Source organism: Rhinolophus ferrumequinum, chromosome 6 (assembly GCF_004115265.2).
Source record: "Rhinolophus ferrumequinum isolate MPI-CBG mRhiFer1 chromosome 6, mRhiFer1_v1.p, whole genome shotgun sequence".
NCBI classification, from domain to species: domain Eukaryota; kingdom Metazoa; phylum Chordata; class Mammalia; order Chiroptera; family Rhinolophidae; genus Rhinolophus; species Rhinolophus ferrumequinum.
The window spans coordinates 35,122,731-35,150,045 of NC_046289.1; the positions used below are offsets into that span (position 1 = coordinate 35,122,731).

At 42.5% G+C, this 27,315-nt stretch overlaps 1 protein-coding gene across 6 annotated transcripts in view; it reads right to left on the minus strand.

The window, feature by feature from the left end:
• The window catches only part of DAAM1 (dishevelled associated activator of morphogenesis 1), a 159,068-nt gene that overhangs the window by 14,460 nt on the left and 117,293 nt on the right, over nucleotides 1-27,315 (minus strand). For 4 of the 6 annotated variants that reach the window (XM_033108757.1, XM_033108754.1, XM_033108756.1 and 1 more), the window contains 11 exons: nucleotides 26,985-27,102; nucleotides 26,438-26,576; nucleotides 26,109-26,167; nucleotides 22,741-22,928; nucleotides 21,920-22,216; nucleotides 21,496-21,603; nucleotides 14,984-15,013; nucleotides 13,770-13,876; nucleotides 6,750-6,834; nucleotides 1,937-2,043; nucleotides 85-173 (listed from right to left, as the gene is read on the minus strand). In XM_033108757.1, the coding sequence (XP_032964648.1) occupies nucleotides 85-173; nucleotides 1,937-2,043; nucleotides 6,750-6,834; nucleotides 13,770-13,876; nucleotides 14,984-15,013; nucleotides 21,496-21,603; nucleotides 21,920-22,216; nucleotides 22,741-22,928; nucleotides 26,109-26,167; nucleotides 26,438-26,576; nucleotides 26,985-27,102 (1,327 nt within the window). The remainder of the gene's footprint in view (nucleotides 1-84; nucleotides 174-1,936; nucleotides 2,044-6,749; nucleotides 6,835-13,769; nucleotides 13,877-14,983; nucleotides 15,014-21,495; nucleotides 21,604-21,919; nucleotides 22,217-22,740; nucleotides 22,929-26,108; nucleotides 26,168-26,437; nucleotides 26,577-26,984; nucleotides 27,103-27,315) is intronic. The other 2 variants (XM_033108759.1, XM_033108755.1) reach the window with 1 other exon arrangement.

The following is a 27,315-nucleotide window of genomic DNA, read 5'->3' on the forward strand; positions in this document are numbered from 1 at the left end:
AATCCTGTTTACTATATGCACTTGGATTACATTTGAATGTGGGCAAGATGAATATCATTTCTCATCTGGGCAGCTTCACTTTACCTTCTACTTTAGGTTTAACTTCTGCCACGCGCTCTGCAAACTTCTTTTTGAAGTACAGTGACTGCAGTCTTTGCTGATAATGATTAATTCTGTAAGAGCAAACATAGACTAATGAATACTCACTTGACATGTCTATGTTCACTCGATGGATATGGCGGCAGAGATACCTCAGTGGGCTACCCCATACACACACACACACACACACACACACACACACACACACACTTCCTCTCCCAGACAGGGGCACAGGACATGAGGCCAACTTTGCCAGGGGGGCTCATTTTCCTCTGACCCACCAGGGTATTTGGGAAATTGCAACAGGGTCCTTAGCTCTCATCAGATTAGTCAACTGCTAAAAGTGAGAGCTGGCGGCTATTGACTAAAGCCCTCTTCCCTTCTGCTCCAAATAAAGGGCTGTTTCCTATACTTCTCCCATGCTTCTTAACTTTCCACAAAGTTTGTCTCTGGCAAAACTGTAGAGGAAACTACTATCTCCAGCATTCTTTCCTCATATCACCCTCTTCTCACTCACATTCCCAAACCTTCCTCTTTCTTCCACAGTTATCTCCCGATCTGCTCCCTCAGGGCTGGCAAGCTCTGCCTTCCAAGATAGCAACAAGCTACTAGAGATGAACAGGGAGCCAAACTGGCCTCTGTGGTTGCCACCAAAATGAACTGCATTGTGTTGCTGAGGGGGTCGGGGTGGGCATTCCTGCGCTGGCCTGAGATCACTGCCTAACCTGCTCCCAGGTGGAAATTTCAGTCCAGGAAGACTCGGGATCAGCCCCTCCTCCCAAACTATACCATGTAATCAGACAGAGCTGGGTTTGCAGCCCAGGGTCTCCTCTTACTATCAGGTGACCTTGAACAGGTACCTTAACTCCTCCATTAGATGGAAAACAACGTCTCCCTACCTCACAGCCTTCCTGGCAGGGCTGATAGGAGGATTCAGTGAGATGAGGCAAAGATCTGGACAGTTGCTAAGTGGCATCCATTGCAGGTGGCCCTCCAGTTTGTCTACACTTAAGTTGCGGGGCACACCTGTCAAAATTTCCAAACCCTCCTTTGTCCTATTGCAGTGGGCAAGTTGAGACCGAACAACCACAAAAATAAGTCTGGATTGGGCAGACATGTAGTGAGAGACATGCTCACCCTGGCTACATTTGTTGGCCATTGGAACTTGGGAAGTGCTCTGGCCGGGGGGTTGACTAAAACTTTCAGGACCACCGGTCCTTCTCTAATGCAGAACCAATTTGCTTAGGCCTGGGATGGCAAATAGACTCAGCTCACGTGCCAAACTCAATTAAGGGCCAGTGGCTGCCTCAGGGACTTCTGGAGAAGGGTGGAGAAAGCTTGCCCAGGCTCGGTGGGAAGAATGCCATGATCGATTAATGATGTCTGCATGTGTCATGATTTGACATCCAGACACTGGCTGTTCAGTTACGTGGGCTCCAGGTTGACATGCGGTCTGTCCATTTTTTTTTTTTCTGCTTAACAACAACCTTGGGATGCTGAGGTCCTAGGAGGAGTGAGAGACAATCCCAAGAAATCAAAGTGGTGAGAATGACACTGGAACCAGGCAAAGTTATGGCTTGATTAGGTCAAAGTATTTGAGCCCCAAAGGCCCAGAAATAGAGGTGATTGTGAGGAAACCCTGACTCTGGCTTACCCATGGGCAAAGAACTCAAACAAACGAACTTCCACACGACTCAGACTTGGGGAGATTTTGGAATTCAAACAGGCTTCAAGCTAAACCAGGTTAATTGACCCAAACCATTTAACATGAATCAAAAGTTTAACTTCCTAAGAAAGGTAAGGGGCATCTTTACTTTTTCAGCATTTTTAAACTCACCGGCTCATCTCAAAAAGGAATCTATCAGCCTTGGCCATCCGATCCAGTTCATGTTTATGTTCCTCCAACAGGTCAATGTCACCTTTTTCAGGAACAAATTTCAAGAGCTACAAAGGACACATAATTATTAAAACTGGTGTTTGTAACTTAAATTTCTGCAGTAATTTCTCACCCTGGCAGTTAATCCCAAGGTGAAATTTTAACTTTTGTTTAAGTTATATAAGTTCTGCTTACGGGTAATTGTTAAGATAAAATAGAAAAGGATTAAATCTTTCCATTTTTACTTGAAAAGTAGTTAATGGGTATAAGATTCATTCCTGGCACCATTTTGTTCTATACTGCTTCTCAAGTCAGAATTGTGATGGTTCTTCACCAGGACCCACTTTGCAGAGATCATCACAGGGACCTTGGAGATTCAACCCTCTCATTAGAAGATAATACAACTGAGGAGTAGAGAGATTAAACAACTCACTCAGGATTACAGAGCAAGAGCGTGTCATCGTCAGAAATAGAATCTATGTCTCCTGGCTACCAGCACTCTGCTTTTTTTCTATTACATCATGCTGGCTGGAATGAGTTATTCTATGTGTATTTTCCATTCAGTTTGCTTATTTCTCTGGCTTATCTAATCCCATCTCATGCTTTTGCTCCATGTAAAGTTGGATGAGAGGAACACAGTGGGATTTAAAGTTTTTAAGTCCATATTTTATTTTGGAGGAAGAAATAAGCATGGAATGTGGAAGAAATAGCAACAATATTTAAAGTTGAGAAAGTACTTCTGTATGCGTCTGATTTCCTTTAAAGGTACAAATATGCGTCTGTGTATGCACAGGCCTATGTGCTATCTTGTAGATCAAATGCCTGTGGACATTTAAAAAAAAAAGTTAATCTGACCCTCCAGACTCCAAGATCCTCCTCATAACTTGATGCTGGCATTGGGTGGTCCATGGAGCAGGTTTTCAAATGTTTGTTGGATTTAACTAAGGGACCTCAGAAAAGGCAGTGAGTCTGGGTGCCACTGGCAGTGAAAGAACTGGGACTCCAGGGAAGGAGGTTGGTGGTGTGAGGTTGGAAGAGTTTTCCAGGCAGCCTGCACGTTATGTGCCGAGGTCTGGAATGGATAGCACAGCATTCATGCGAATGGAAGAGCAGCTGTAATGGCAGTGGGAATGGGCAGCTGTGGTCAAGGTGAAGGCAAAGGCCTTATAAGAAGTGCAGTCTTTATTTTGAGGGCACTGGGATATAACTTAAAATCTTAAGTAGAGGAAGGAGTTTGCATTCTCAAAAGATTGCTGTCCTTGCAGAATGGAGAAAGAACTAGGAGGGATGGAAAGTATTAGGAGGTTGTGATTAGACGGTTGATGCAGTAATCCAGGTGAAAAATGATGGTGGCCTGGATTGGGTAGTGGAAAGATTCTAGAGCTATTTAGGGGATTTGAATGGAACTGGACTGGCTTGTTGGTGGATGAATTATAGGAGGTGAGGGTCAAAAGGATGAGGCCCAGGCTTCTTGCTTAGACGAAAAATGTACACAGAATATAACGAGGAACCCAGGAAGAAAAGGTTGGCTGAGGGTAGGTGAGTTTAGTGTTTAAAATACTGGCAAGAGAACCAAGTAGGAAATTGTAGTAGGCTGGTGGACAAATGGGTCTGAAATCCCAAACAGATCTGTTTGGAAGACAAAGCATTGGTGCTGGTTGTAACATGCATGGATGGGAGCGAGGTGCCTGGAGCCATCAAGAGAAAAAAACAACAGGCCTTGAGAATAGTCAGCACTTGAAGGATGAAGATAAGAAGAAGAGGAACCTTCAAAGGAGGCAATGGAGGTGCCTCTGGGAAATCACAGGGCTAACAGAAGGCATTTCATCAGGGAGCAAGTGGCCATTAGTGTCGCACACCACCAAGAAATCAAGGAAGATAAGGACTGCAAAGTGCCCCCTGGCTTCAGCAATAAGGAATGTTTGCGTCCTCAGTGAGAACAGCTTTAGGAAGGTGAGGAAGACAGCCTCCTATGAGTTGGAGAAGAGAGAACAGGAGGCAAGTGGAGACAAGCTTTCAAGAACTTTGGCTGCATCAAAAAAGAGAGAGGACAGCAGCCAGATGGGTGCGTGTGTGTGTGCGCGTGCGTGTGTGTGCCTATGTGAAACGCTGAGACTTAAATAAGTTACGTGTCAAGAGGAAGAAGTGAAAGATCTAGAAGGGAGGGGCAGAGTCCTCCCATCATGCTGGGTGCCTGAGCAGAAGGACGGGATGGGCCAAGGACACGCCTCTTTCCTGATGGAGTAGAAGCCGGGAGAGTAGGGGTCAGGGAGTTCAAAGGTCTGGTGGCCTTTTAGCTTCTCATAGTCACTTATGTTCCTATATTCAAATAGTGCCACTGTACAGGACAAGAATCTTCTCATTCTTCCTCAGTGCAAGAAGGGAAGGTAGTAGGAAAGGGGAAGGAAGGAGGAAGAGAGAGAGAGAGAGAGAGAGAGAGGCTTGTTCGTTCCCTTTAGTTTGGATTTTTACCTCCTGGGCAACGAAATTCAGTTCTAGTCTCAGGTATTGCCCCCAACTAGTCGTGCAGAGCCCACAGGCCCCTGTCCGGGATAACACCGTCACTACGCGCTCTTTCATTACGTGCAAGGGCATAGTGAGAGGAGCCTGCTGAGGCTCAGTTCTCAGAGCAGAGCTGGGTAACAACTGTGTGTGAAGAGGAAGGAGAGTTACGCAGACACCTGGGAACAGGAGAAAGATATACATTCTAAGAACAAGTGTATTGATCTCACCTGAGGTCTGAGCCCAGCAGCTAAAAGCAGCAGGACAGGAGGGAATGAATGGGGCTCATGAGAACCTTAAATAGGAGCAGAGATGCTGGCTTGCGTGCTCGTCTGGGAAGAGTGTTGCGTGAAGGCAAAGGAAACAAGAGGAGGGGTGGTAGAATCAGGAGGACAAGAAAGAGCATGACTGATGACATACACAGAATTCTCAGGCGAGACCAGGTCAAAAGTATCCTAACTGGCCAGATTCTGCTTCAGTAGACTCGTTTGCTTACTTTATTTATTTGAAGTACATTCTATTTGTACTGTAAGTTCTTTTGGCAAGATTTTGAAATCCTTTCCCTCAAGGAGGCATTTTGTTGGATGCAATTTCACAGTAAACAGATCTTGTGGAATTTTAAACACATGACCTTGCCGATAGGGACTGAAAGCCTAAGAACGAAAGCAGCTTTCTGCTCAGCTCTTCACTCTGGGTGAGCAACTTCTGATGTTGCCAACCACAGCGCAGGGCCACCTGGGGGCCGGGGAGAGGCAGAGGGCAGCTGGGCTGCACTGGCTCGGGGCAGAGACTGTTTTGACTGGTGTACAGCAAGAGAGGGAGCCGTAAAATGCTCTAAAAACGAATTTTAGGTTTAGGAATTCCTTTTAGACTATTCATACACAGAGCATCCTAACAGACTTGGAAATGCAGTCATTAACTATTTTGACAACTAAATCAAACCTTCAAAGGACAGCACAGAAAGTTTTCCCACGGCTAGCGTGAGAGTTTTCAACTAGGACGATTACAGCGGCAATGGCTTCAGGGAGGGCAGGTCCGTTTAGGTGTGGTGACACTCCTCCCTGCTCTGTGTCTGTGACCTGTGAGGACACCAGTAAGAACCATGGAAAATGTACACACAGACAAACAGGCACCGCACCTGGAGCAGCCTTGCTGCCAGGGCCATTGTTAGCCGTGCAACGTATCCTTTTCCTCTGCTCTCGGAAGCTGAGCGCACCTACAGAGGAGACCTCACGTTCAACCTGGAAGCATGATTGCGCGTGTCCACTGTCAACATTCAGTGGACCGGGCTATAATTAACGTGGCCCACATGTCCAAAATCACTCAAAATATGACTGTCCCAAGGACAGTGTGACAAGCAGACAGAGCAGTCTTAGGGTTTCCGAGACTATCTCCACAAAACAAAGGAGAGTTTAGGTCCAGACCAAGGGGCAGGTGATAATCCCTGGAGGTCGGTCAACAACACTGTCATTTGGGGGACAACTGAGCAAAGCTGCTGAACATCACATAACACAGTTGGGCGGTTACACAGAACATGTTACAGAAATACTGCACAAAGAGAGAGAGGCTATGTCACCATATTCGACTTGCTACCTGCCACGGATAATACAAATGATCTCCGAACACCACGGACTAGGACGTGTGCTGACCACGTGTAAATCCATCCAAACCTGCTAGCCCAGCGTGTGAATGTACTGCCATTTACAACACAAGAGGGGTGCCACACAAGTTAGAGACAAGACTTAGCCCCGAGAAATTTGCACCCCACCTTATGACACATACGAGTATTTCGATGTCGATGACAATGCCAGGGGTTTAACAGTGGCCTCTGTTGTGGGAGTGGTGAACCGAGACCAAGACACGAATTGTATTAAGGATTTAGCAAGGAATCAGCTTACATGGTACGGGGTGTGATCTCATCGTGCTCAGTGAGTCTTGATATTCCTGTGAAACTCATTTGCCACTAAAGCCAGTAGATACGTATGACCTACTGAGGCAGAAAAACTTAATTGCAGTATGAGGGACAGAGCTGGCATTGTGGATCGCAGGCATTTGACAAACTTGTCACCTTCCTTCTCACCCAGCATGTTGAGGGACAATCAGAGAATAAAGTCATAAAGTCTCCTAACAGAGTCGCATGGAACCTGGGCGCAACCTCCGCATTTCAGACATGAGGAAATCATCTACCAGCAACAACTGGATTTTGTCAACGTCTCCCTCCCTGCTGAAAGTCAGTTGTCACTTGTGTGCTGAGATCCGTTTGACAGCTCACCTGTTCCAACATGTCCTTGGGCAGATCTTCTTGCTCGTCCATTGTTAGAATTGCCCGTTTGATTTCATCATTGGATAATTTCAACCTGGAGAAAGAATATTTCATTTTGTTGTTAACAGTACGGGCTTGCGTATCAAAATTTAATGCAAGAGAATTCATTTTGCTACTCCAGCTGCTGATTTTCAAGTACCGTTTTGCTCAAAATCTCCCAGTAAAAGCTTATTGCCTGACAATACTGCACCTAAAAGTAGTATTTTGAAACTGCTTTAACATTCTTTCAGGGCTTTGTAATGCTCTGCTGACACAGAGAACAAAGCTGTCGTGTTTTATCATTTAGTTTCCTTAAGCAAGGGATTGGAAGATGAGCAATGGGGACAACACCCGTACAAATCTATCCATGAATTGCAGGTGAAAGAGCTAAACTCTTACTTTTATTATATATCAGAAGTGTTTAAAAGTTTGCTGTCATATTAAAAATGGATTTTAAGGTTAGAATCTAAGTTACTGTTAAAAAATTGAGCAATAGTTAATATACAAAATAAAATTTACAAGCACTTCATAGTTGAGGACTTTCCATATGTTATTTTATCTGAACTTCAAAATACTGTGATGGTCATTTTTTATTTTAATAGAGAAAGAAACCAAGGCTCGGTATGGCTAAGTGATTTGCCCAAGGCCAAACATGTAGAAAGTGGCAGAATCTAAGACAAGCCCAAGATTCTTGACTGCTAATTCCAAATTCTTTATAAAAATATTGCTTATCTAATTAGTATCTCATAGGGAAGGATTTATGCAAAAACACAAATGTTTTCTACCATAAATTTATATGATTTACTAATTTCATTAAGGATTTATGGCTTGATTATGTCAGGACAGCAAAATGTTGACTGTCAAGTGTCAGGACATTAAAACATACTTGTAAAGATGTGTTTTTAGTAGACACAACCAATAAATAGTCTTAATCAGGGCAAAAAGTCTTAATCAGATTATTAGTTGTAACAATAGAGTCATTCTTTTGTCGTATTTGTAAGCATTAGACCCAGACTTACTTTAAAAATGTTACTTCCTTACAAGCTACTGCTAATGTGGCATATTCACATTATTTGAGCTGTTCTTCTAGTCTATGATCTCCAAGAAGAATCACATTTAGGACTGAAGATAAAGACGTAACACACAAGTGTAGAGCAAGACGTATAACCTTCACACGAGAGGAGATATCTGAAGGCTGGGCCCCAGTCCCAGTTCTAACACTTTCTGGTCAGTATGACCTCAGCAAAAGTTTTTCTTAAGTTTCAGGTTCCTCTTCTATAAAATAGGGATAATAATAACTACATTAAAAAAGGGTTTTGTGTGTGTGTGTTCGCATGTGTGTGCATATATGTGTATGTGTGTGTAAAAAGTGAAATAATAATGCATGTAATAGTGCCTGGCCATTGAAAGGGCTTAATAAACTGCATTTATACTCTACAAGGCAGACTTTTCTACAGCAGAATAAAAAAAAGCAGTAGTACTTATGTAACCTTAATATTCACGGGAAATTATTTGATCATTAAACAGCGCTTCGTAGGGATACTATGGACACTTCCCAAAGCACTTTCATATCCATTATTTCACCAGAGTGTCCTCTTTGCACACAGTACCCATTAGGCCTGGGAGCATTTAAAAAAAATTAGAAGATGTGGTATTTATTTTAAAGGTGGTTATAATGTTTGGGAGAATCAAATGATAAGCAAAAACACTCAAGACACAAGGGTATGTAAAGCATGCATGCTTACTCATGCTCTCACAGATAAATGAGAGGGCTGGATGAGGGCTGGTGGTGGACACAAAGACCATGGAGGGAGGAAAGACTGCTGAGGGTGGAGCTGAACAAAACAGTCTACTCTGCACAACTCTGGCTTGTCCTTTTCTTTGGATTTTGACATGACCTTGTTAAAACCATCCATCCTGCCATTTACACTGCATGTTGTTTCATGTCCCAACAGGTAGGACAGGGAAGGAACACATTTGGGAATCCAATTGTACCAGTACCACTTTCTTCTATTTTATGTCTTCATACCCAACTACAGCATCTAAGTAACACACCCAATTGTCCACGTTCTAAAATAAGGCCCCTTCGATTGCCTAGTCCTAGTTGCGGAACCATCATCACTCCTGGGCTGGACAGCAGCCCTGGACCTCAGCAGACGTATCCAGATTGTTGTAGTCATTCTGGTGACAATCATTGTCTCAAGAACATGTTCACCAGAACATCCCGGTGGCAAAGCCCCAAACATAAATGGAACAATTAAGCCAAATTGGCATGGGTAAATCATATGATGAGAAAACTGTATCCAGCATCAAGGTGTCCACCGTACAGGCCCTGTGTGGCCCTAGCTTCCAGGACACCCAAGGTTCTTGAGTCAGTTAAGGACAAACACCGAGGAACGGCCACACAGGCCAAGGAACGGGAACATTAGCAAGGCTGAAACTGCCACGAATGAAAACCACTGGCTGTGGAGACACCCATAGTCTCCATGAGAAAAGCTCCACTTATAAGAAAAAAAATAAATCAGCTCTGTGTCCTTCACACACTGAGTTGAAGAAACCACTTTATGGTGTAGTTCTGCTGAGTCCTTCTGTTTTGCATTTAAAAGAAAAGAAGTTGAAAATCAGAGTGAGAACAATACTTGAAGTATCGGATTTGCATTTCATTAGCTCCCCATATGGAGCGCAGAACTTCTTGCTTTTGAAATTGTATATATTTATGCTCTTCAACCCCCCAGAGGCTGTCTGGACTAAACACTAGCTCTAATTCATAACAATTTTGGTTTCTCTTAATGTGGCCCACAAAGAGACTTGAGACTTTAATGGATAGTACTTAGGAAAATCTACCTGTCAACATACCGCCTTGCACGTGGCCTGTTGGAGTAGACAAAGAAACTACCTTTGGGGAAAGAGGAGAAGGGTACGCTGCCCTCCGGGATGGTTCCATAGGTTGCCGAGTTCTTAGTATCATCTGTCATCCACAGAATGAGTTGCTAATCTCTGTAATTTAAGGACCCAACCAGTCTAACCTTTTAATTGCTTTTAAAGCTTGGCAGTGTTCTGGTGTGCTGGAGGGTGGCAACTTTTGAGACATCCACTTCAACTTTCTTTACAAGGCAGGAAACAAACCGGCCATTTAAAAACAGTATTTAACGCTACCTTGCTCTACTCAAATATTTCAAAAATTTGCCAAGAGAATTGGAACATCCAGGAGTAATTACAGTAAGTTAGGGATGGATGGCTAGATCAGCCTTAGCACTGCTTCAGTGGATTTAAGCCAAATCCTCCTACTTTAAAGTAGCTTTTTGTGGTTTACTACACTCTGGCTGCCATGTTAAGTGAGCATCTGGAAAAAAAGAATGGCAGAACACTTCATAAAAGTGTATTTTAGGTGGGTTCATTTTGCAATATAAACTGACTTCCACGTTTCTTTCTGCCCTTTTTTTTTTGGTAGGGGGAGGGAAGGGAGAAGCCTGTTTTAGGGAACAAAGCAGAGTGAGTTTCAAATAGCCACATGTTGCCTACAGACGTGCAGTAGACATGTTTTTGCTCAATGTGCTTAGGGCCTCTGCCATTCTATTCTCAAGCCTAGGAGAGGCAGGCTCCTTGGTGGTCTGAAGCTTCTGACTCAAGCGCGTCCTTTCCAGCCACTCTCTTTCTAGGAGCTGCAAGAGACCCTGGCCACTCACCCTGTGAGCACATAAAAAGGACATGCGCCTCCTCCCCTGCTTGGGCGATGGGACAAGAAGGGCTTTTTGCCAAAGGCCTGTTCAGCTCCAGGCATGGCTGTGGCAGGTGCTCCTGACCGAGGATGCTCCTGACCAACGTTTGCAGTGTGTGGCTAAGGAACAGCTCTGAAGGATAACCAAACACTGCAGACATGGGCACTCCTTAAAATACCGCCTACGGAATATGCCACAAGCTTGCACTGTGGTGGAATGTGGTGGAATGACTGCATTGCTGGGAATTACATTCCTAGTCAGCAAGATAAGAAGCAGAGAGGGTTACCATCCTTTAGGAATAAAATCAGCATAAAAGAAGATAGTCAGTGCGGAAAAGCAAGAAATCTTGACATCCACTTGGAAATATTCCTATTTTTATCCCTATGCACGAAATCAGTCTCCAAGTCATATTCAGGGTTTCTTCGTCTCTCTCAGCTCTGCCCCTCACTGAGTCTCACCTGGACAACAGAAAGAGCCTCCTACCTGATGGCTGTCTCTGCTTCCAATTCTTGACCCTTTCCAACCTATCCTGTGAATCCTTGACAGATCAAACTTGGAACCTTACGAAAACAAAGTGTTCTCCTCTTGAATAAACTGCACCAATATCTGATCCCATGGGCACATAAACAGGCCACGACGTGAGCAGCTACCACATGCAGGCCTCCTGCCAGGTATAATTCTCACAAGCCCCCTGCCAGGCTACCACTTTCATTATCTCCATTTTATAGCTGAGGAAGGTATGGCTGGATTCTGGGCTGACTCATGCCCTTACCAAGACATCAGGCATGGCTCGCAGGCTCTCTCTCCGTCCTGCTCTCGTTCAATCCAGGTGATAACTGCCTGTTGCAATTACAGGGCTCTTTTTTAGCTATGCTTCTACCCTTCCAGTGCCTTTCCGCTGGCTGCACACCTCCTTGGAACTGCCCGTCCCCCTGCCCACATAACTGGTATCACCCTTCAAGGCCCGGTTTCCTGGTAAACGCTGCCGCTATCACTCTCCCTTGGCCGAGCTCCCGTCCCCTTCCAGTCAGACCAGTCTAAGCCCTGAATTCACAAGTCATCTCGCCTGTGTCGTCTTTCTTCTCTAATCAGCCGCAAGCTTCCAAAGGCAGCAGTGCTTTATCTTAAGTCTGGGTATGTCCTGTGGCACCCAGCGTACTGCCAGGGAAATACAGGCTCCAAAGTGCTATCTCTCTAAGAAAAAAGTATCAAACACACTCTTACAAGTCTCTTCCCTCCTTTAAGACCCCAGCTCCTTTAGTGGGCAGTAATGCATTGCCAACGAAAAGGGGAGACTGAGAGCGTGGTAAACTGCTGACTGGTCCAAAAAACTATACCAAAAACAAATTTAAATTAAACCTGCTCAATTTCTTTTACCTTTACTACAGCACACGTAACATGTCAACCCTGTTCTTTCCTGACCAAGAGAGTTAAAACTATTGACCTCTGAGCAGAAAAGCGTGTGCTAATGAATCCTCTGTGGGAGAGAAGGTTTTAGAACTAGATCAATAATGCCCAATTACCATAAGGTCAACTTGAGACTCAAAATTACTTTGTTATGCACAATATGCTTTTTATTGATGCATAAAGTGGATTTTAATAATCTAACAGTTACGAGGCAAGTTCTAGAACTGTCTCCCAGAGAGTTTAGACACATTCAATTTCTAAGTCACCTTAGGCTTTGACACTTTTGAGGTAAGAAGGGAATTACATACCACAAATATGAAATACTTCCTTCAATTAAGGGATGGGAAATTTGCCAGAAAGAGATATAACCTTATCTATAACTAGTGTAATTACCCTGGGGGCACCTAGCACCGAGACTAATCTGTCTGTGAGGAACTGGGTCATGGTTTTTATCCCATGAACACTTAAATACTATAGAAATTTAGAATGATGGCTCCTTTGTCAAGTTGTTTTAAAGTGTCCCTTTAGACTGCAAAAGAGCAAAATATAGGGGGAAATTCTAGGATTAGAAAAAAAATTCTCAAATTTTCATTTAATCTCGCTCTTAAAGAATGTTATTTGTAAAAAGAAAGTATAACAAAACAGATTGCATACCCTATAAAAGAAAAATAACTAGACCTTCAAATTCCTTTTACTGGTGTCTTCCTTAGCCTGTGTTCTGGGAGCAAAAATGGGGATAAATACAGGCCACTGACATAGCTTCCATTCTTCCAGAGGCAGAAATGAAATGCTAACAGGATGGTTCATGTTACCTTAGTAGTTGTATTAAAATTCAGGGATCTCACTAAGCTTCAATTTCTCTTTCACTAAAGGAAACATTTGCTCCCTAAAGTAATATATATCTGGCTAGCAATCAAGCTTCCATGCTGAAAAACAAACAGCAGCTCTTTGTGTTAAAAGAAACTTACTCTAAGATCATCTAAAAACTAAGGACTACTACTTTCCCTCTTTACTCTCCCTGAAAGAGAAGTCACCTTACACCAGCTTCAACGAACATATAACCTTCTTTCCAGAATGCAACCAACGTGACTTACACTTAAAGCCTCAAAGTTCAAGGTTCTTTACATCCTCATTCACCTCAGAAGCATCAGGTATCTTTGCCTAACGTGAAAGTCCCTTTTAAGAAAAGAAGAAACTAGATCCAGAAAAGTTACTTGAAATGCCCAGGACAACCTGACACACTGCCTGAACCTACGATCAGATTCCAAGCTCCCAAATTTCCTTTCTTCTTTTCAAATTCCAAGGCTGTGATGGTTCATTAATTATAAGAAAGATTTCTGAGCAGGGCTAAACTGGACAAATGAGCATTTCATTGAGGTTTGAGATTTACATATCCTTTTCGTCATAAAAATGTTCAGAAAAAGCATGAAATCATATAACCTTGAAATATAAAGAGGTGACTATAGAAAGAAAGAAAGAAAAGTGGCTTCCTTGTTGGTCTTGATTCTGTGACAGGGTTATTCAACAGCCAAAATATCTCTGGAGCCAAGAAGTATAAGTAAGAGTAAAGTCCATTTTACAGGCTCTCTGGGAAACACACACACAATTGATTTAGGATGTTCTGCCTTTTAAATTGAGAAGTGTGTGGAAATTAAACTCTAAGAAAGTAGGCAACCGGTTCTGATACATGCCACTAGGGAAAGTAAGTACTGAAAGTTGTCCTCACTCACATCAGACAGAAAAGAGTCTGAAGAACTGTACCTCAGCAGAATCCAGTTAAAGGAACAAGTACAAACATGTGGTTTGGAGCCACATGATAGAGAAGCTGGTCCCACCAGAAATGTTTATTCAACATCAACAATACCTTGATAGAAGGATGTTGCAATTCTGAGCTCGCCGACCATCAATCACCGAAAGCTCTTTGACTTTAAGTTTGGAACTCAGTGTGTCATCGATGGCATCTGCTTCTTTCTACAAAGAGTATGAAAGAAATCCATCAACGTCAAGCAGGGACATTCTGGCTTCAGACACATACTTTTCCTTTATGTTTCTGTTTACATACATACACTCACACACACACGCACGCACGCACGCAAGCACCCACAGCAGAGATGGTGAGGCGGGCAGTGGAGGGAGGTGGTGGAATTGAAACAAAAACTAAAATCTAGTTGACAAAAGGGAAATGATAAGAAAAGCTGACCACCCGCATTTGAAAAACCATTATTTGGAAGAACAAAGTGCTTCTAAGTTGAAGATGCTAAGCGTGCATAAATTAACAGTGAGTGCTCTCCTTTTGTCCCTCAAATCCCCATGGATAGCAGACAGAAGAACTGTCACTATGAATGAAGCTCAGCTGAGACCTGCCAATGCCGGTCCAGCCATTTGCAGGGCACATTCACCCCAGGGCCATTTGCAGCCTGAGCACTCAAAAAGCTGAACAATAAAGACTCCCAAATGTCTTCATGTGCAGCAGGAAGTTCCCAGGCCCAGATGGTACCTTTCATTACCCTGGAGCCTGACAGACAACTGGGAGGGGGCAGTTCAAGGTATTAGTTCGATTACTTGAGTTAACGATGAAACACTACTTGCGTACTTTGCTGCTGTACAGAAAGCTGCAAGCAATGATGGCCAGTCATGACTTATGGTGGGAGAGACATTAAACAATTATATATATATGTAATAATGTTTGAGTAAACTGGGCATCCAGGTGAAAACAGACTAACTTGATAAACAGCAAGTTTGATTTCATTAGAGGGCAGGATCAATTTTAAAAATGGATCATGGTATTTTAAAAATGTAAGGAAACCAAAGAGCTCTAGAACTGTATGACAGTTTAGGAAACAAAGGCAAGGTACAGCTTATAATAAGAAGCACACATGATCAAACTTTAACTGTCGCTTGCCATGCTGAGGTTTCAGGCATACCTCGAAATATTCAGTTAAGAGTTGAAACCCAACACGGAATTACCTAGGCATTGTATTACTCTATCTAAAAAAAAAAAAACAGGACAACCAAGACATTTCGAGCTTATAGACAGCCCAGGAGTTTAAAGCAAGGTTTAGGTAGTAGCTCACTTACCTGCTTGGAGTTGCTGTGCACAAAGAAATCCTACAGCCAAGGCAGAGGCATGGAAAAGGCAAATCAGATACATGCAGTTCAGAAACCACAGCAACAAACAGGGGAAAGTCAAGGAAATTAGGGACACAGGGTAAGTAAGAGATGATTTATGCCTGTAGGAGTGGTGATGAGAGTTAATGAAGATGAGAGGGCTGGCTGAAAAATGCAAATAAGAGTGTGACACTGAGCATTCAAGGTAGAGAGAAGACGGCGTGTGCTGAACCCAATTTTCACTGTGGGCAAATCAAATTTAGAAAAGGACTTCAAACACCCTAGAAAGACTCAAGTTGGAAAAGGAACAAATCTTTGAAAGGACAACTGAGTTCCATTTATTCAACAGGATTTTCACTTGAAGCAGAAAAATATCAGTCAATTCCATCAACTTGAGATTACTCCCATTGTCACATATTACCAGCAATATATACATATATATATACACACACACACATATATGTATATACACATATGTGTGTGTGTGTGTGTGTGTGTGTGTGTATATATATATATATATATATATATATATATATATATATATATTTTAGGTGGTGTGTGGAAATAATCTCCTGTCTTCTTGTGTCATGAAGAAGGGTTATACAAAGACAAAAGACTAGTTCAGCAACATAGGTCAGTATATTAACCCTCAGCACCCCTCCAGAATCCAAATAATGCCTGTGGGTGCTATAGGTAGGTATAAGGAAAATGACAGAACATGCAATCAAGAGACAAGTGATTCTTGTGGTGCGCAGTCATTGGTGGCCCTGTCCCAACTGCCTCAGGGCTGTTTCAAGCACACAAAAGTCAAAAGCCTCTTCTTGAAATAGTCTATAGAAAAGACTTGGAGTAAAGAAGAAAAAGAGGAAGAAGTAATTGACAGGTTATGAGAAAGCTACAGCTTTCTTTGCATATTTTTGCCATGATGGAATGAATACAACTTGAGGGTGCAAGGCTCACCCAGCTTTCAGGCCAACGGCTTACACCAGTATTTGCTCAGTAAATTCCTTTAGGCCTCATTGGTCCTGGCAGCGCTGCCAAGGCCAATTGTACACAGATGAGCTGTTTCATATCACTCTTGTAGTAGAAAACAAAATGTGTCCTCCCCTACCTCCGCCCATACAAGGAGGGATTGCAAGAATGAACGCCTTTTCTACAATGGCATTTAAAAAGTAAATTGATAACCACAAGAAAACTTTCTTCTCTGATGTCACAGTTTTCTTTTGTCCTTGTTGTAACTGTCAATGTTTCTACTCTGAGACTCCACAGGACTCTTTCCCTGTAAAAGCCGTTTCTCCTTGCAAGGGCAGAAAAAAGTACGATGAAGTGAACTCCATGAGGTCTTACCCTACTTTTCTCTCTTAAAGAGACAAGATGCTTGTTGAATTTAGATCTGGCTCTCACTGTCTGACCTTCTAAAAAGAAACTTCCATGAAGGTCTCTGGCATCTCATTTTCCCTAAGTTCCCACCGTCAAGAAATTGAGATTTCTGACCTCTACTGTAGTGGGCTATGGAATCAGGCAACTGTCAATACCTAGGTGTGTGGTTTGACACTCAGTCTATCTGTAAAATGGGGTCGACAGCTGGATTATTATTGACGATTAAATGTGATAATGCATGTAAAGAATTTTGTACAGTACCTGACACATGGCTGTGCAAAATTCTTGGAAGCTATCATACAATTATCTTTCAGTCTAATGATAAAGTCCTTTTTTCCACCTACTGTTCTGCTTTTAGCTGAGCTGAAGAACAGGTGGTCGAGATCTCCCATTTGTTATATCAGCGGCAACAGTAAGTGTAACAGTTAACAGCTGAGTGATGTATCTTCTCTTTCCAGAGGTGAGGATGAGGAATGCCGGGAAAGTTTGGTTAAGGTGTGAATGAGAAATGTCATGGGACAATTTGGTTAGTCATCAGCTTTTCATTCCCCTTCTTTAAGAGACCTTTAATCATCACATTTAAAATAAAATCACAAAGCTTATTAGATGGGGCATGATAAAAATAACAATGCTTCCAGGCCCATTTCAAATACGTTAACATTCTTTTTGAAACCTAAATTCTTTATTAATTGGCTTGGACAAAACGTGGTAGAATCATCTATATTTGACTCTACCTAAACAGGATGGCTGATTTTTTCCACATGATTTTTGGTGTAGGCCTTTGGGTGTGGACTATAAATAGGAAGCTGGGACTTACATTTTCAGGAACTAGTGCTGATAGATTCCTATAGATAGGGTTCCATGAAATGAGATGATGACTCAACACTTCATGGAGAATAATAACCCTCACATGAATGGTTCTTAATCTTTTTTTTGAGGTTGAGATTCCTTTGTAAATCTGACAAAAGCTGGGGATCCCTCTCCAGAAAAATGCATACACTAATATTTATGTAAAACCCTGCATTTGATTAACTCTTACCATGGAGTCCAGTTATAGAACCTCTTCTTTATATTTCAGTCCTGAGAAAAACCATCATTCACGATTATCTCTTTGCCTTCACGTACCATAGCTCACGACCGAGATTATTAAAATAAATATCCTAAATCAAATCATTTTTCAATGCTAAAACTAGATATACAGAATACCGAAAAATGTAAAGGAATTATAAAGGAAAATTCTCTGATTTATAAAAATCAGAAGGTACCACTGAATGTTTCCAAAAGGGACCCCAAGGATGACTTGTGTATTACACATTAGCAGGAGACATCAGTATGGAGTCTGGGACAGCAGTTATCCTTTGTTTTCTAAATCAGGGCAGAGAGGCTTTGAAATGTTATTCTATGTTCTAATAATAGGACCCCTAAGAAGGGGGTGTCCTCAGGCAAAGAGCAGAGAGGAAGAATGGAGATAATGCTCGGTTAATTTATTGCTACAAAGATATGACTCCCTTTAGGTAAATATCAAGTTCATTTCCCTCTGTCCAAATGCATGGGTAGGGAGAACGAATTTATAATATTTCAAGATAAAAATTTCCCATAAAACCAAGATGAATGTTGTTTAATTGTGTCTGAAATAGTATTATTATACAATGCGCTACATTATGTAGTAAGTCTTTTGTGGTTGGTCTGGAAATCATGTATAATATAGTTTTAATGAGAAAAAGAAGTTTTGATACTGAAGAAATTGACTTTCAAATGAACTTTTGGAAAGTGAGCAGGGGAATAACTGGACGCTATTAAATTCCATTTTATGCGGCACATAAGTTTCCATAATCAGCTCTCCACACCTTTGATATCCACACTGAAAAAAACCACGAATAGGAATGATCTTGTTCTTAAAGCTGGAGTAAAAGTAAATCCTTTACAAAACCTGACTTTTGTAATGAAAAGAACCATGGCGTAAGAACAAAGCGAAACTGAGAATCATGCCACTTGTATACCTGACTGTGCCACCTGTTTGGATACTGAATACACACTAAGCCATATTTTTATTACCTGTGAAATGGGAATAATACTCACTTCATAGAACTCGTGTGAGGATTAAATAAAAAAATAAGTATAAGAGCTTGAGAACGAAACTTTAGGGTTGATAAGCTTGGAAACTGTACATACCGTACTCAGTACCGAAATTGATTATCAATTTAGATCATCATCTGTTAGTCTATCTTATGGTTATTTACAGATTTTCCTCATCTCTGCTTTTATACTATAATTTGCATTGTAGGTTTATGTAATATTTTAATACACTTATATCGTTTGAAGTACTGCATATACAAAGCAGGCAGTATAAATATTTGTTTTTATGATACAATATTTCTCAAATCAATGGGGCATATCTTTTTGTATGCGTGTGTGTATACATATATTATATAAAAATCTCTCCTACATGTCATGAATCAGTGTTCACCTAAATTATACTAATCTGATATGTAGTAGAAAAAGATCTTACTCTGTGTAGTGTTCCTGTTGCATGCGTGCAGATAACGGCATGCATGTGTTCCTTTGCCTCTCTCAGAAATTCACTTGGCCAAACAACTGACTAAAGCCCAGAGATTTTGACCAGGATTTTATAACTCTGGAGAGAAGAAAGAGGAGATAACATAGAATAAATATTTCGCAGTATCCATTTGGGAGTGGAAAAGAGAGCAGTTTAGGTGTGATGACAATTATATAGTGCATTGCCAAGACTAAATGGAAGTGCAACGTCTTTGGCATGGTCATCAGCTTTGAGATGAGGGGACGTTCGGTGACAAGCACCCTGTGTCCTTCATTTTGTCCTACATATTCCTACGAGAATGTCTGTATCTTTTGATTTTTCTGTCTCTCAACATTCAGTAAACTCAATTAAATGGCTCAAATGTCCTTCATTTGGGAAATATACTTATGGTTTAAAATTTCTTGTCTCAAATTCTTGCACCAAGAGGAGAAACATACTTGAATCAAGCTGAGCAGGTGGGTTGAAATTTTTCTCCAGGAAGTGCTGTTGAAAAGGTCACAAATGATTCTTCTTTCCAGTCTACTTAGTGTTAAGTACAACTGAAATATTCCAGTCTATCCTGACTAGAATGACTACTGATTACTTAAACAGTAATTGGTTGCTAGGAGACAATTACCGAATTGCCAAGCTTTCTGCAACCCTGTCTCCCAGAGCTCCTGAGATTTGTCCACATATTTGTCCCAGAGCATTTTGGCAGCATCCTTTTGCACCTTCTGCTGAAAGTCAGTTAATTATGAGTCTTGTAAACTTGGGTCTTTCAACCACCTGCCTTCATAATAAATGCAACCCACATGCTCAGACTTGAATAGCATCATTTGGAATAACTGCTGTTTTTCCTTCCTTTAATTTACTTCTCTATGTTCCCAAACCTTCACCTTCAACAACCAAAATAGACTAGTGTTAGTGTCTGAAACTGAAGTAGGCAATCAATGGGATGTGTAACGAGGTCCGAAGATTATTTGAGTCTATCAGAAAATTTGCTGAAATATCCTAAGACTTCATGTCAAGGCCCAGGGGACACCTTCCTGGGACAGAGAGAGAGAGGCGGTCCATTGCAGCCAATCAGGAATGAGCACCTGCTGTGTGAGGGTTCTAAACACACCCTTTGTTTGTCCTTTGAAAGATCAAGTGTCTTGCTTCCTACCGGACAATGTATTAGCTTCTTGTTCTTCATTCTCCTGTGATGGTGTGTACAACATTGCACAAGTCTGCCTCCATACTTGTGTGTGACCCCAGCTGACGGCTCCTGTTTTAGGGTCATGCTGCCATGGCAGGCAACCGCTTGCATTTTTGTACTTCTCTAAAATCGAATAAAATGCACTGTAGAGAAGCTTTCCCTCTAAGTGAAAATATTTGGGCTAAAGGAGTATTACTTTTCCTTTTCAATCTTAGATATACCACAAGACCATTTTGAAAACAAAACCCCTAGTCTTTTGTTTCTCCCCTTGGCTCAGTCCATCTTCTTCCTTGGTGCTTGGCAGTTCTGTTCTGAGACTCTCTTTCTTAGGACCAGGCCGAGCCAGAGCAGACTAGGAAGTCTGTTGCCCGTCTGAGGATGGCCCACCCTGGGCATGATTCACGTCGGAGCTCAGGGCCTCCCAGCAAAGCTCAAGGAAAGGCCATGTGCAGATGCCCAGGGTCTCAGTTTCCCCTTCCCAGGTCTCTGATTGACAGTTTGGGACCCCACTCCACTTTTTCCTTGTTCTTCGCAAATTCTCTGATCCTAGCCACTTGGCTGCAACCTCTTCTGGTCCACCCTTAAGAGGCTCTACTAAGATGGGCTCTCGAGGAGTGAGAGGTACCATACAGATGTAACCAGGGCTCATGATGTGACACTGATTGCGTGGCCATGTCAGCAAGCACCAAATTGTATGTTCTCATTACTATCACGAAAGCTTTGCTCACTTTCAGAAGCTTCTCTGGTCCTCTTTGCATCATTGTCCCTGCGCACTTGCTTAGCCTTCCCCACCCCAGTTGGGAGTTGATCATGTTCAGGATACATAGTAAAAACTCCTGTCCATGTTCCAGCTAGCTGCCAAATTATAGTAATTTACCACCCCACCCCCACTATACTTCTAAAGGTTCCATCTATTGAAACAAAGCAGTCCACTTCTGACAATAACATATTTAAAGTCAGATAAACCAACATGGCTTCAGAGATACACACTATGTGGTTACAATACAAGTTAGGTAACTCTCCTACTAACATTTTCTCCTGGTGACCCATTTTGACTAAGCACAATGATAATAATATACAGAACCTCCACTAATGGAGACAAGGTCTTGGACACACACCCAGATATGAAATTCCCTAACAAGGAGACTGTATGTCTTCAACATGTTCACACACACACACGCATACTCACAGGCACTCGGACACACGTGTGGATACAGACACCAGACTGCATTGCAGGAACATGCCAGGGGAGACCAAACAGCCCAGAACTAAGATGCCTATCATATCATGGTTATGGCAGACGGCCCAGGGATCAGGTACAAGGACATGCTTTTCCTTTTATAGTATCTAGAGAGCACATGCTGTTACCTGCTGTCTTTGGTAGGCAGAGAAAGTTCGTTCTAGGTCTTCAAGATCTAGAATTTTGAAGACTTTTGTATCATCAATTTCGGTCCATACTGTTCCTTCCAGTTTGTTCTGCAAACATTAAGTTAATAAGTGCTAGGGTTTACAGTTATACACAAAAAGAACAGGCGTATTTTTTAATTTTTTTTTTTTTAATGCTGCTATCCCCAATTTTTCATTTCACCAGATAGTCAGTGAGCTGGCTTCATTCAAATAACGTGTCATTTACTTCGGAAGCTTTGTCAGTTAAATATCTGAGCTGGTGAGAAGCCCGAGTCCATACTAGCAAATGAAATCACTGAACAGCCAGGGCGGCTTCCCCTCCTGTGACAGCACAGTGAGCTGTGAATGCCACCCACTGGAGGGGAAATTGGAACAAATGGCTTACCTCGGGCAGCTTGGACCAGTTGAAGGATTTCAGGGCGTTGGTGGGCTGAGGGATGTTTTTCTTCTTGAGTGCGAGACCCAGAGGAGCACCCGGAGGTGGCATGATGCCCCCTAAGGGAGGAGGCCCTGGGGGAGGAGGGGGACCACCTGGAGGGAGAGGAGGAGGCGGAGGAGGAAGCATTCCACCTGGCAGAGGTGGGGGTGGTGGGGGAGGGAGAGACCCTGGCAAAGAGGAAGGAAAGGGCCCCCCTGGGGCTCCCGGCGAGGGTCCACCTGGGATGGAAGCACAGACAGCCCTCTGAAAAAATAAAAACAGGAAAAGAGAAGATCAATGGAAGATGTGAATTCATGGGACGATTTTGCGAGTCTGAAACTTTGCCTAAAACATACATTACAGAGAAAGTCACACTTCTGAGAATGGGAGTTGAAAGGGGCAGTAAGTCAAGCAGACCTTCTAGGCCTTTGAGGACTCTGTTGGGTTAGCCCTTTGTATTTGGCTTATTTGCAAAGCGTTCACATGTTTCTCACTTCTTGTACCATCGTCCAGTTTGGTTTTCATGAAATCAATTTTCACTGTAAGAAGCTAACATGACTTCCCTTGCTCTTATTAGAGGATCTGTATTTAAAAACCGCACACCCCGAACTGCCTCGGCTGCCTAACCTACACAGTCGCAGAGGGAGCAAGTCCCCAAACCACTGTGGTACGTCACGAGGCCTTTCAGGTTCTATTTCCCCCAGTCAGAAGCTGTCTACTGAGGGATGAGGGGCTTCGGGATACGTGGAGGCGGGGGATGAAGACGGCCGCTCCCGATTGATTCTCACCCTGCTGAGCTCATGGAGCTGGGCAGTGAGGTCTGCCACCTGTTGCTTGACTTGCTTATGCTCAGTGGTCTCCTTTTCAAGTTTCTCTTTCATTTTATTTAAGGTCTGCATCATCTCCTCCTTCTCTTGGGTCTTGGCGTCACATTCTCTCTCTTTCTTTTCCAGTTTCTGTTGTAGCTCATTGTGCTCTGCGCATGAAAACAATCAGACGTGAAAATGGGACTCTTCAAAGCGGAAGCCTCTCCTCTAAAAAGCAAACTGGCTGAGGACTGTGAGGCTCTTTGTTATTAGGCAAATATTAGTCCTCTTCTCCACCAAGGGGAGCGACTCATGGGCTCAACGGTGCCCGTGCCTGGAGAAGGCTTCGGATGAACAAGTTTATGAACCGTAACATTTTCTGAAAGTCGGAAGAAGAGACCCTAGAGTCACAGTTCTAAAGATGGAGCACAAGTGTGAACAACTGCTTATGAAGCAAAATGGTGCCTGTTTGGTACTTAACTCAGAATCCTGTCACAGAAATAGCCCTGTGGCTACACGAGGAGACATGAACATTAAAAAGACCTCTTTTCACAAATTAGGAACGAGAAGGACAGGAGTCCGGGGTTTGTTAGCTAGGTTTGCTGGCTCGCGTCTGACTCGCAGAGGGGCTGAAAGGGAGGTTTTGTGCTGTGAGGAAATCTGCGGCCAGGCCCCGTGTTTGTCCCAACATAGGGTCCTTTCTCCTGCTCCCCCCAGAAGGCCACTCGGACTTGAAGCTTTTTATATTTCTGGCAGACATTCTTAAAACTCGTGAAAGCAAATGTTACCATCTCATCATTAAATATCTTTAGGGCACTAGTACTGGCTGAGCACGAGAATCACCATGAGGAGAAAAATATTAGCTCCTCAGCCCTGCTATATGGAACAAGGCATCCAATTTAGCATAATGTTTATTGACACGGCCAATGTGCCTGCTGATTCTAGTCCTGACGGGAGGGATGAGCTTTGGAAAAGAGGACTAATGAAGTCTAGGCTGTAGATCTTTATTTCAAATACTTGGCCCCAATTCCTGTTCCTTTTATATCAACAAGCCCACTGGAGATAAAACCCACTGGGACACAGCTATACAGAGTTGGTCTCTATGTCTGAATTTAATAACACATTTAAAATTTTGCTTTCCCTGTCTCTTATTTTCTCTCTTCTGAGTCCTCTAACATCAGAGTTTGCAGAGAAGGGTTCAAGACACCAAAATCCTTGGATTTTATCAGCCTTGGAGTTCAGAGAACAATTAACCCACTTTTACCACTTCTACCATTCTCTTCAGTCAGAAACTCATCTAAAAATTACCTCACCGTATCCCATTTTCCTTCTTCCAGCTCCACTTCATCCCTCTTTGCCAGTGTAACACTTGACTTCCTATTACCAGTCATTAGCCCCCAACAAACCTGGCCTTGCCTCAGACCACCTGAGAGATTTAACATTTCAGGACGCCCAGACCCCGTTCTAGGAAGTTTCCTCTGTAAGTTGGGGACAGGGCTTAGGTATCAGTGGTTTTCAAACGCTCCTTAGATGATCCTGATGTGATACCAGGTTCGGGATGCTCCAGCCTAAAGGATTCTCTCCACAAATGGCATCCACGTATCATACATTGGCTAAGCTTTTATTCAGCACTTTCTGGGTGAGCTGCACTACAGAGGATTCTCCCCAGATATTCGCCCCCGATCAGGTCCAGAGAATTTCCGGTCTCCTCACAGCCTCCACTCTCTGATTAATTCATAAACACGTGCCCTCTTTAATGCAATTTTGCTACCTCAAGCTTCCAGAAGAGAATTCGTTCTATCTACTCTATCTCCTTCTTTTGCATTTACCCTTGACCTCACTGTAAAACATCCTGTTCCTCCTCCTATGCTTGGCCATTTTCTCTTGTATCACCTCAGCCGCCTAAATCCTGCAACAATCTTTATCATTTATTGTGCAACTAGCATGTGCCAGAAACTATGCTAAAGTCCTTATATTTGCTTTGTCATTGAATCTTCACCACAACCTGTGATTTAGGTTTCATCTCCATTTTACAGAGGAGGAGACTGGAGAGGAGAGGAGAGCATGCCTTAGCCTGTCCACAAGGTCAGCCAGGGGCAGAGCTGAGACTCACACCCAGAGCCCCGCTCAGTGCCTGATACACACAGGCACTGAACGAATGACCGAGTGGCTCCAAAGCTCATGTCCTAAGTTCTCTTCTCAATTTACATACCTAAGTCTCCATCCTCTAAGGGTTGGGTGTCCCTAAATGTTACTCATTGACCGTTTTCTCTTTGGTATAATCTCTCTTTACCCTAACTTTCAGTCAGGGTTTCTATTCTTTCTAGAGCAGTTTCTGGAAATTATTTACAAAAAGGTATGTACAACCTTATTTTTTTGAGACTAATCTGAATTCATATGAAGAACTTTTAATATTACAGTACTTCACATCTATTATAGTATTTTCTGGTATCAGTGGTGGCCCTGCTTTTCTACTCAATGGAAAAAGACAAATGTGACAAGAGGAAAGGAAATGCTTCAGCATCTCTTGGACCTTCTTTCACCACAATAAATATCGGGGTGCGCGCTCTTGTATTTCACTGGCTGTGACGGAATAACTTGGACAAGGAACAGGAAATCAGTTAACCAGCAGAGCGAAAGAGTAGCGGCTGGGGATATGATTGTTTTCTCAAAGGGGCCAACTTTAATTTGCTAGGATTTTGTAGGAGGGGAGAAAATTCTATCCATTCTGTGAGTAACTGGCACAGTGATGGGCACAAATGACCCGCCTGGTCATTTGATGCTGACTATTAATATCAAAGACATATCCGAATACTCGCCAATAGCTGGCCTATTAATGTTTCATAACACAAATATCTACAATCGTTAGTGAGTCTCTGCATGATTTCTCTTTTTATAATGGGTGCCAAAATAAGGTCATGTGAAGAACTGAGCTTCTGTGTTTCTCTTTTAAAATTCTGGGTAATGCTTGGTGTTCCTTATTACGTTTCTTAAAACCCAGTGTGTTTTTAAAGAGCAGTTACCAAGTGGATGGTGAGTTGGGATGGTTGGTAGTTAAGAAAATTTGAATTAATGAATATTGAACAGAAACAACAACAAGCTTTTCCAAAAAATTTACATGACTGTAATAAAAGGATAAAATATCAGGGAAGTAGTAAGACAATTAAAACAGCTTGATTCAAGGAAAACCAGTGCTAGATGCCCTTAAGACATGGAAAAAGAAAGACTGTTTGACACACTAAAGTCAATACGATGCATCAATGAAAATTTCTAAAATAGACGGTAAGCAGAGTTAGTTGCCCAATAATGAATAACCTGGTCTCTTCTCTTGTCAGGGCCTCATCACGTACCTTTTCTCATTTTTTCTGCTTGTTCTTTCCACTGCTTAACTTCATTTTCATTAACCAACCTGCATAACAGTTAAAGGAGCGTTCATTACAAAAAACATAAAAGGCCCACTGCTAAATGCATGCTCTCTGGGTACAAAAACAGCCTACTGCAGAGAAAACCCCCGGCATGCTTGAAACCCACTTAACCCCAGATGTTACTTAGGTGTACATAGGACCTCACATCTGATCCCTAGAACATTTCGGTTCTCCCAGCTGCTATTTTGAAGTAGGATAAAATACATGTCTTACACTGTCACTACTATCTTACAGGCAGCAAATAAGAAACTTACATTCGTACGACATTCTTAATATTAAAGTTTTCCAAAGGTGTGGAGTCAGGGTCCTGTCCTTTGTCATTTTGGATAACTATTTGCTGTATAATTCTATCTAGTAGTAGCCAGTACTGAACAGTGTTGCCACTTCTCTTGTCTAAAAAAGAAAAAGAATGGTGGAGAAATACTTCAAGTTACTTCTAAACAGGATGAATAGTTTTCAACAGTGGTCATCTGAACCAGAGAAATGTTTATATATCTGCACCAATGTTGCCCAAAGTTTCTGGAATTCTAACATGCGATGATCATTTATTTCATTGAGAGGCACTTTCTACCCCTTTATAAATGTGTTGTAAGGCGTCTATGTATTTTTAAAATCAAAGTAAGTTACAATTCATTTCGTTATGAGAACTTCACAATACCCCTTAGGTTGAAGGGAGGGAGACACACTGGGCTGTCACAAAACCAACCTGGGGTACACCCAACCTAATCAGCACGGTTTGGAAGACACAACCCTGGGGACGATGTCCAAACATTCCAAAATAAGTGTCACAGACACACTCACAAGGCATCTGAAGGCAGTGGTGTAGGATGGACATGAAGTGAGGGTAAGCTTCGCTGTGGGTCAGCCTCTTCCTTGTCAGCTCAAACATCTGAGTCGCACTTTTCGTGTCTATGTGAACCTGTTTCACATGAAAAAAAAATCTAAGTGCAACGCCCACATTCCTCAGTTCCCACAATGCAAGGTAGGCAAACCTAAGGCACACAGAGGCTCATCCTGCCACTTAGCTAGCAAAACAGAACTTGATGTCACTCTTAGGTTACACTGGTCCACGTCAATGCTCCAACAACATTACAACAGGGAAATTCCATGAGCGGATGAGTCAAATCAGAAT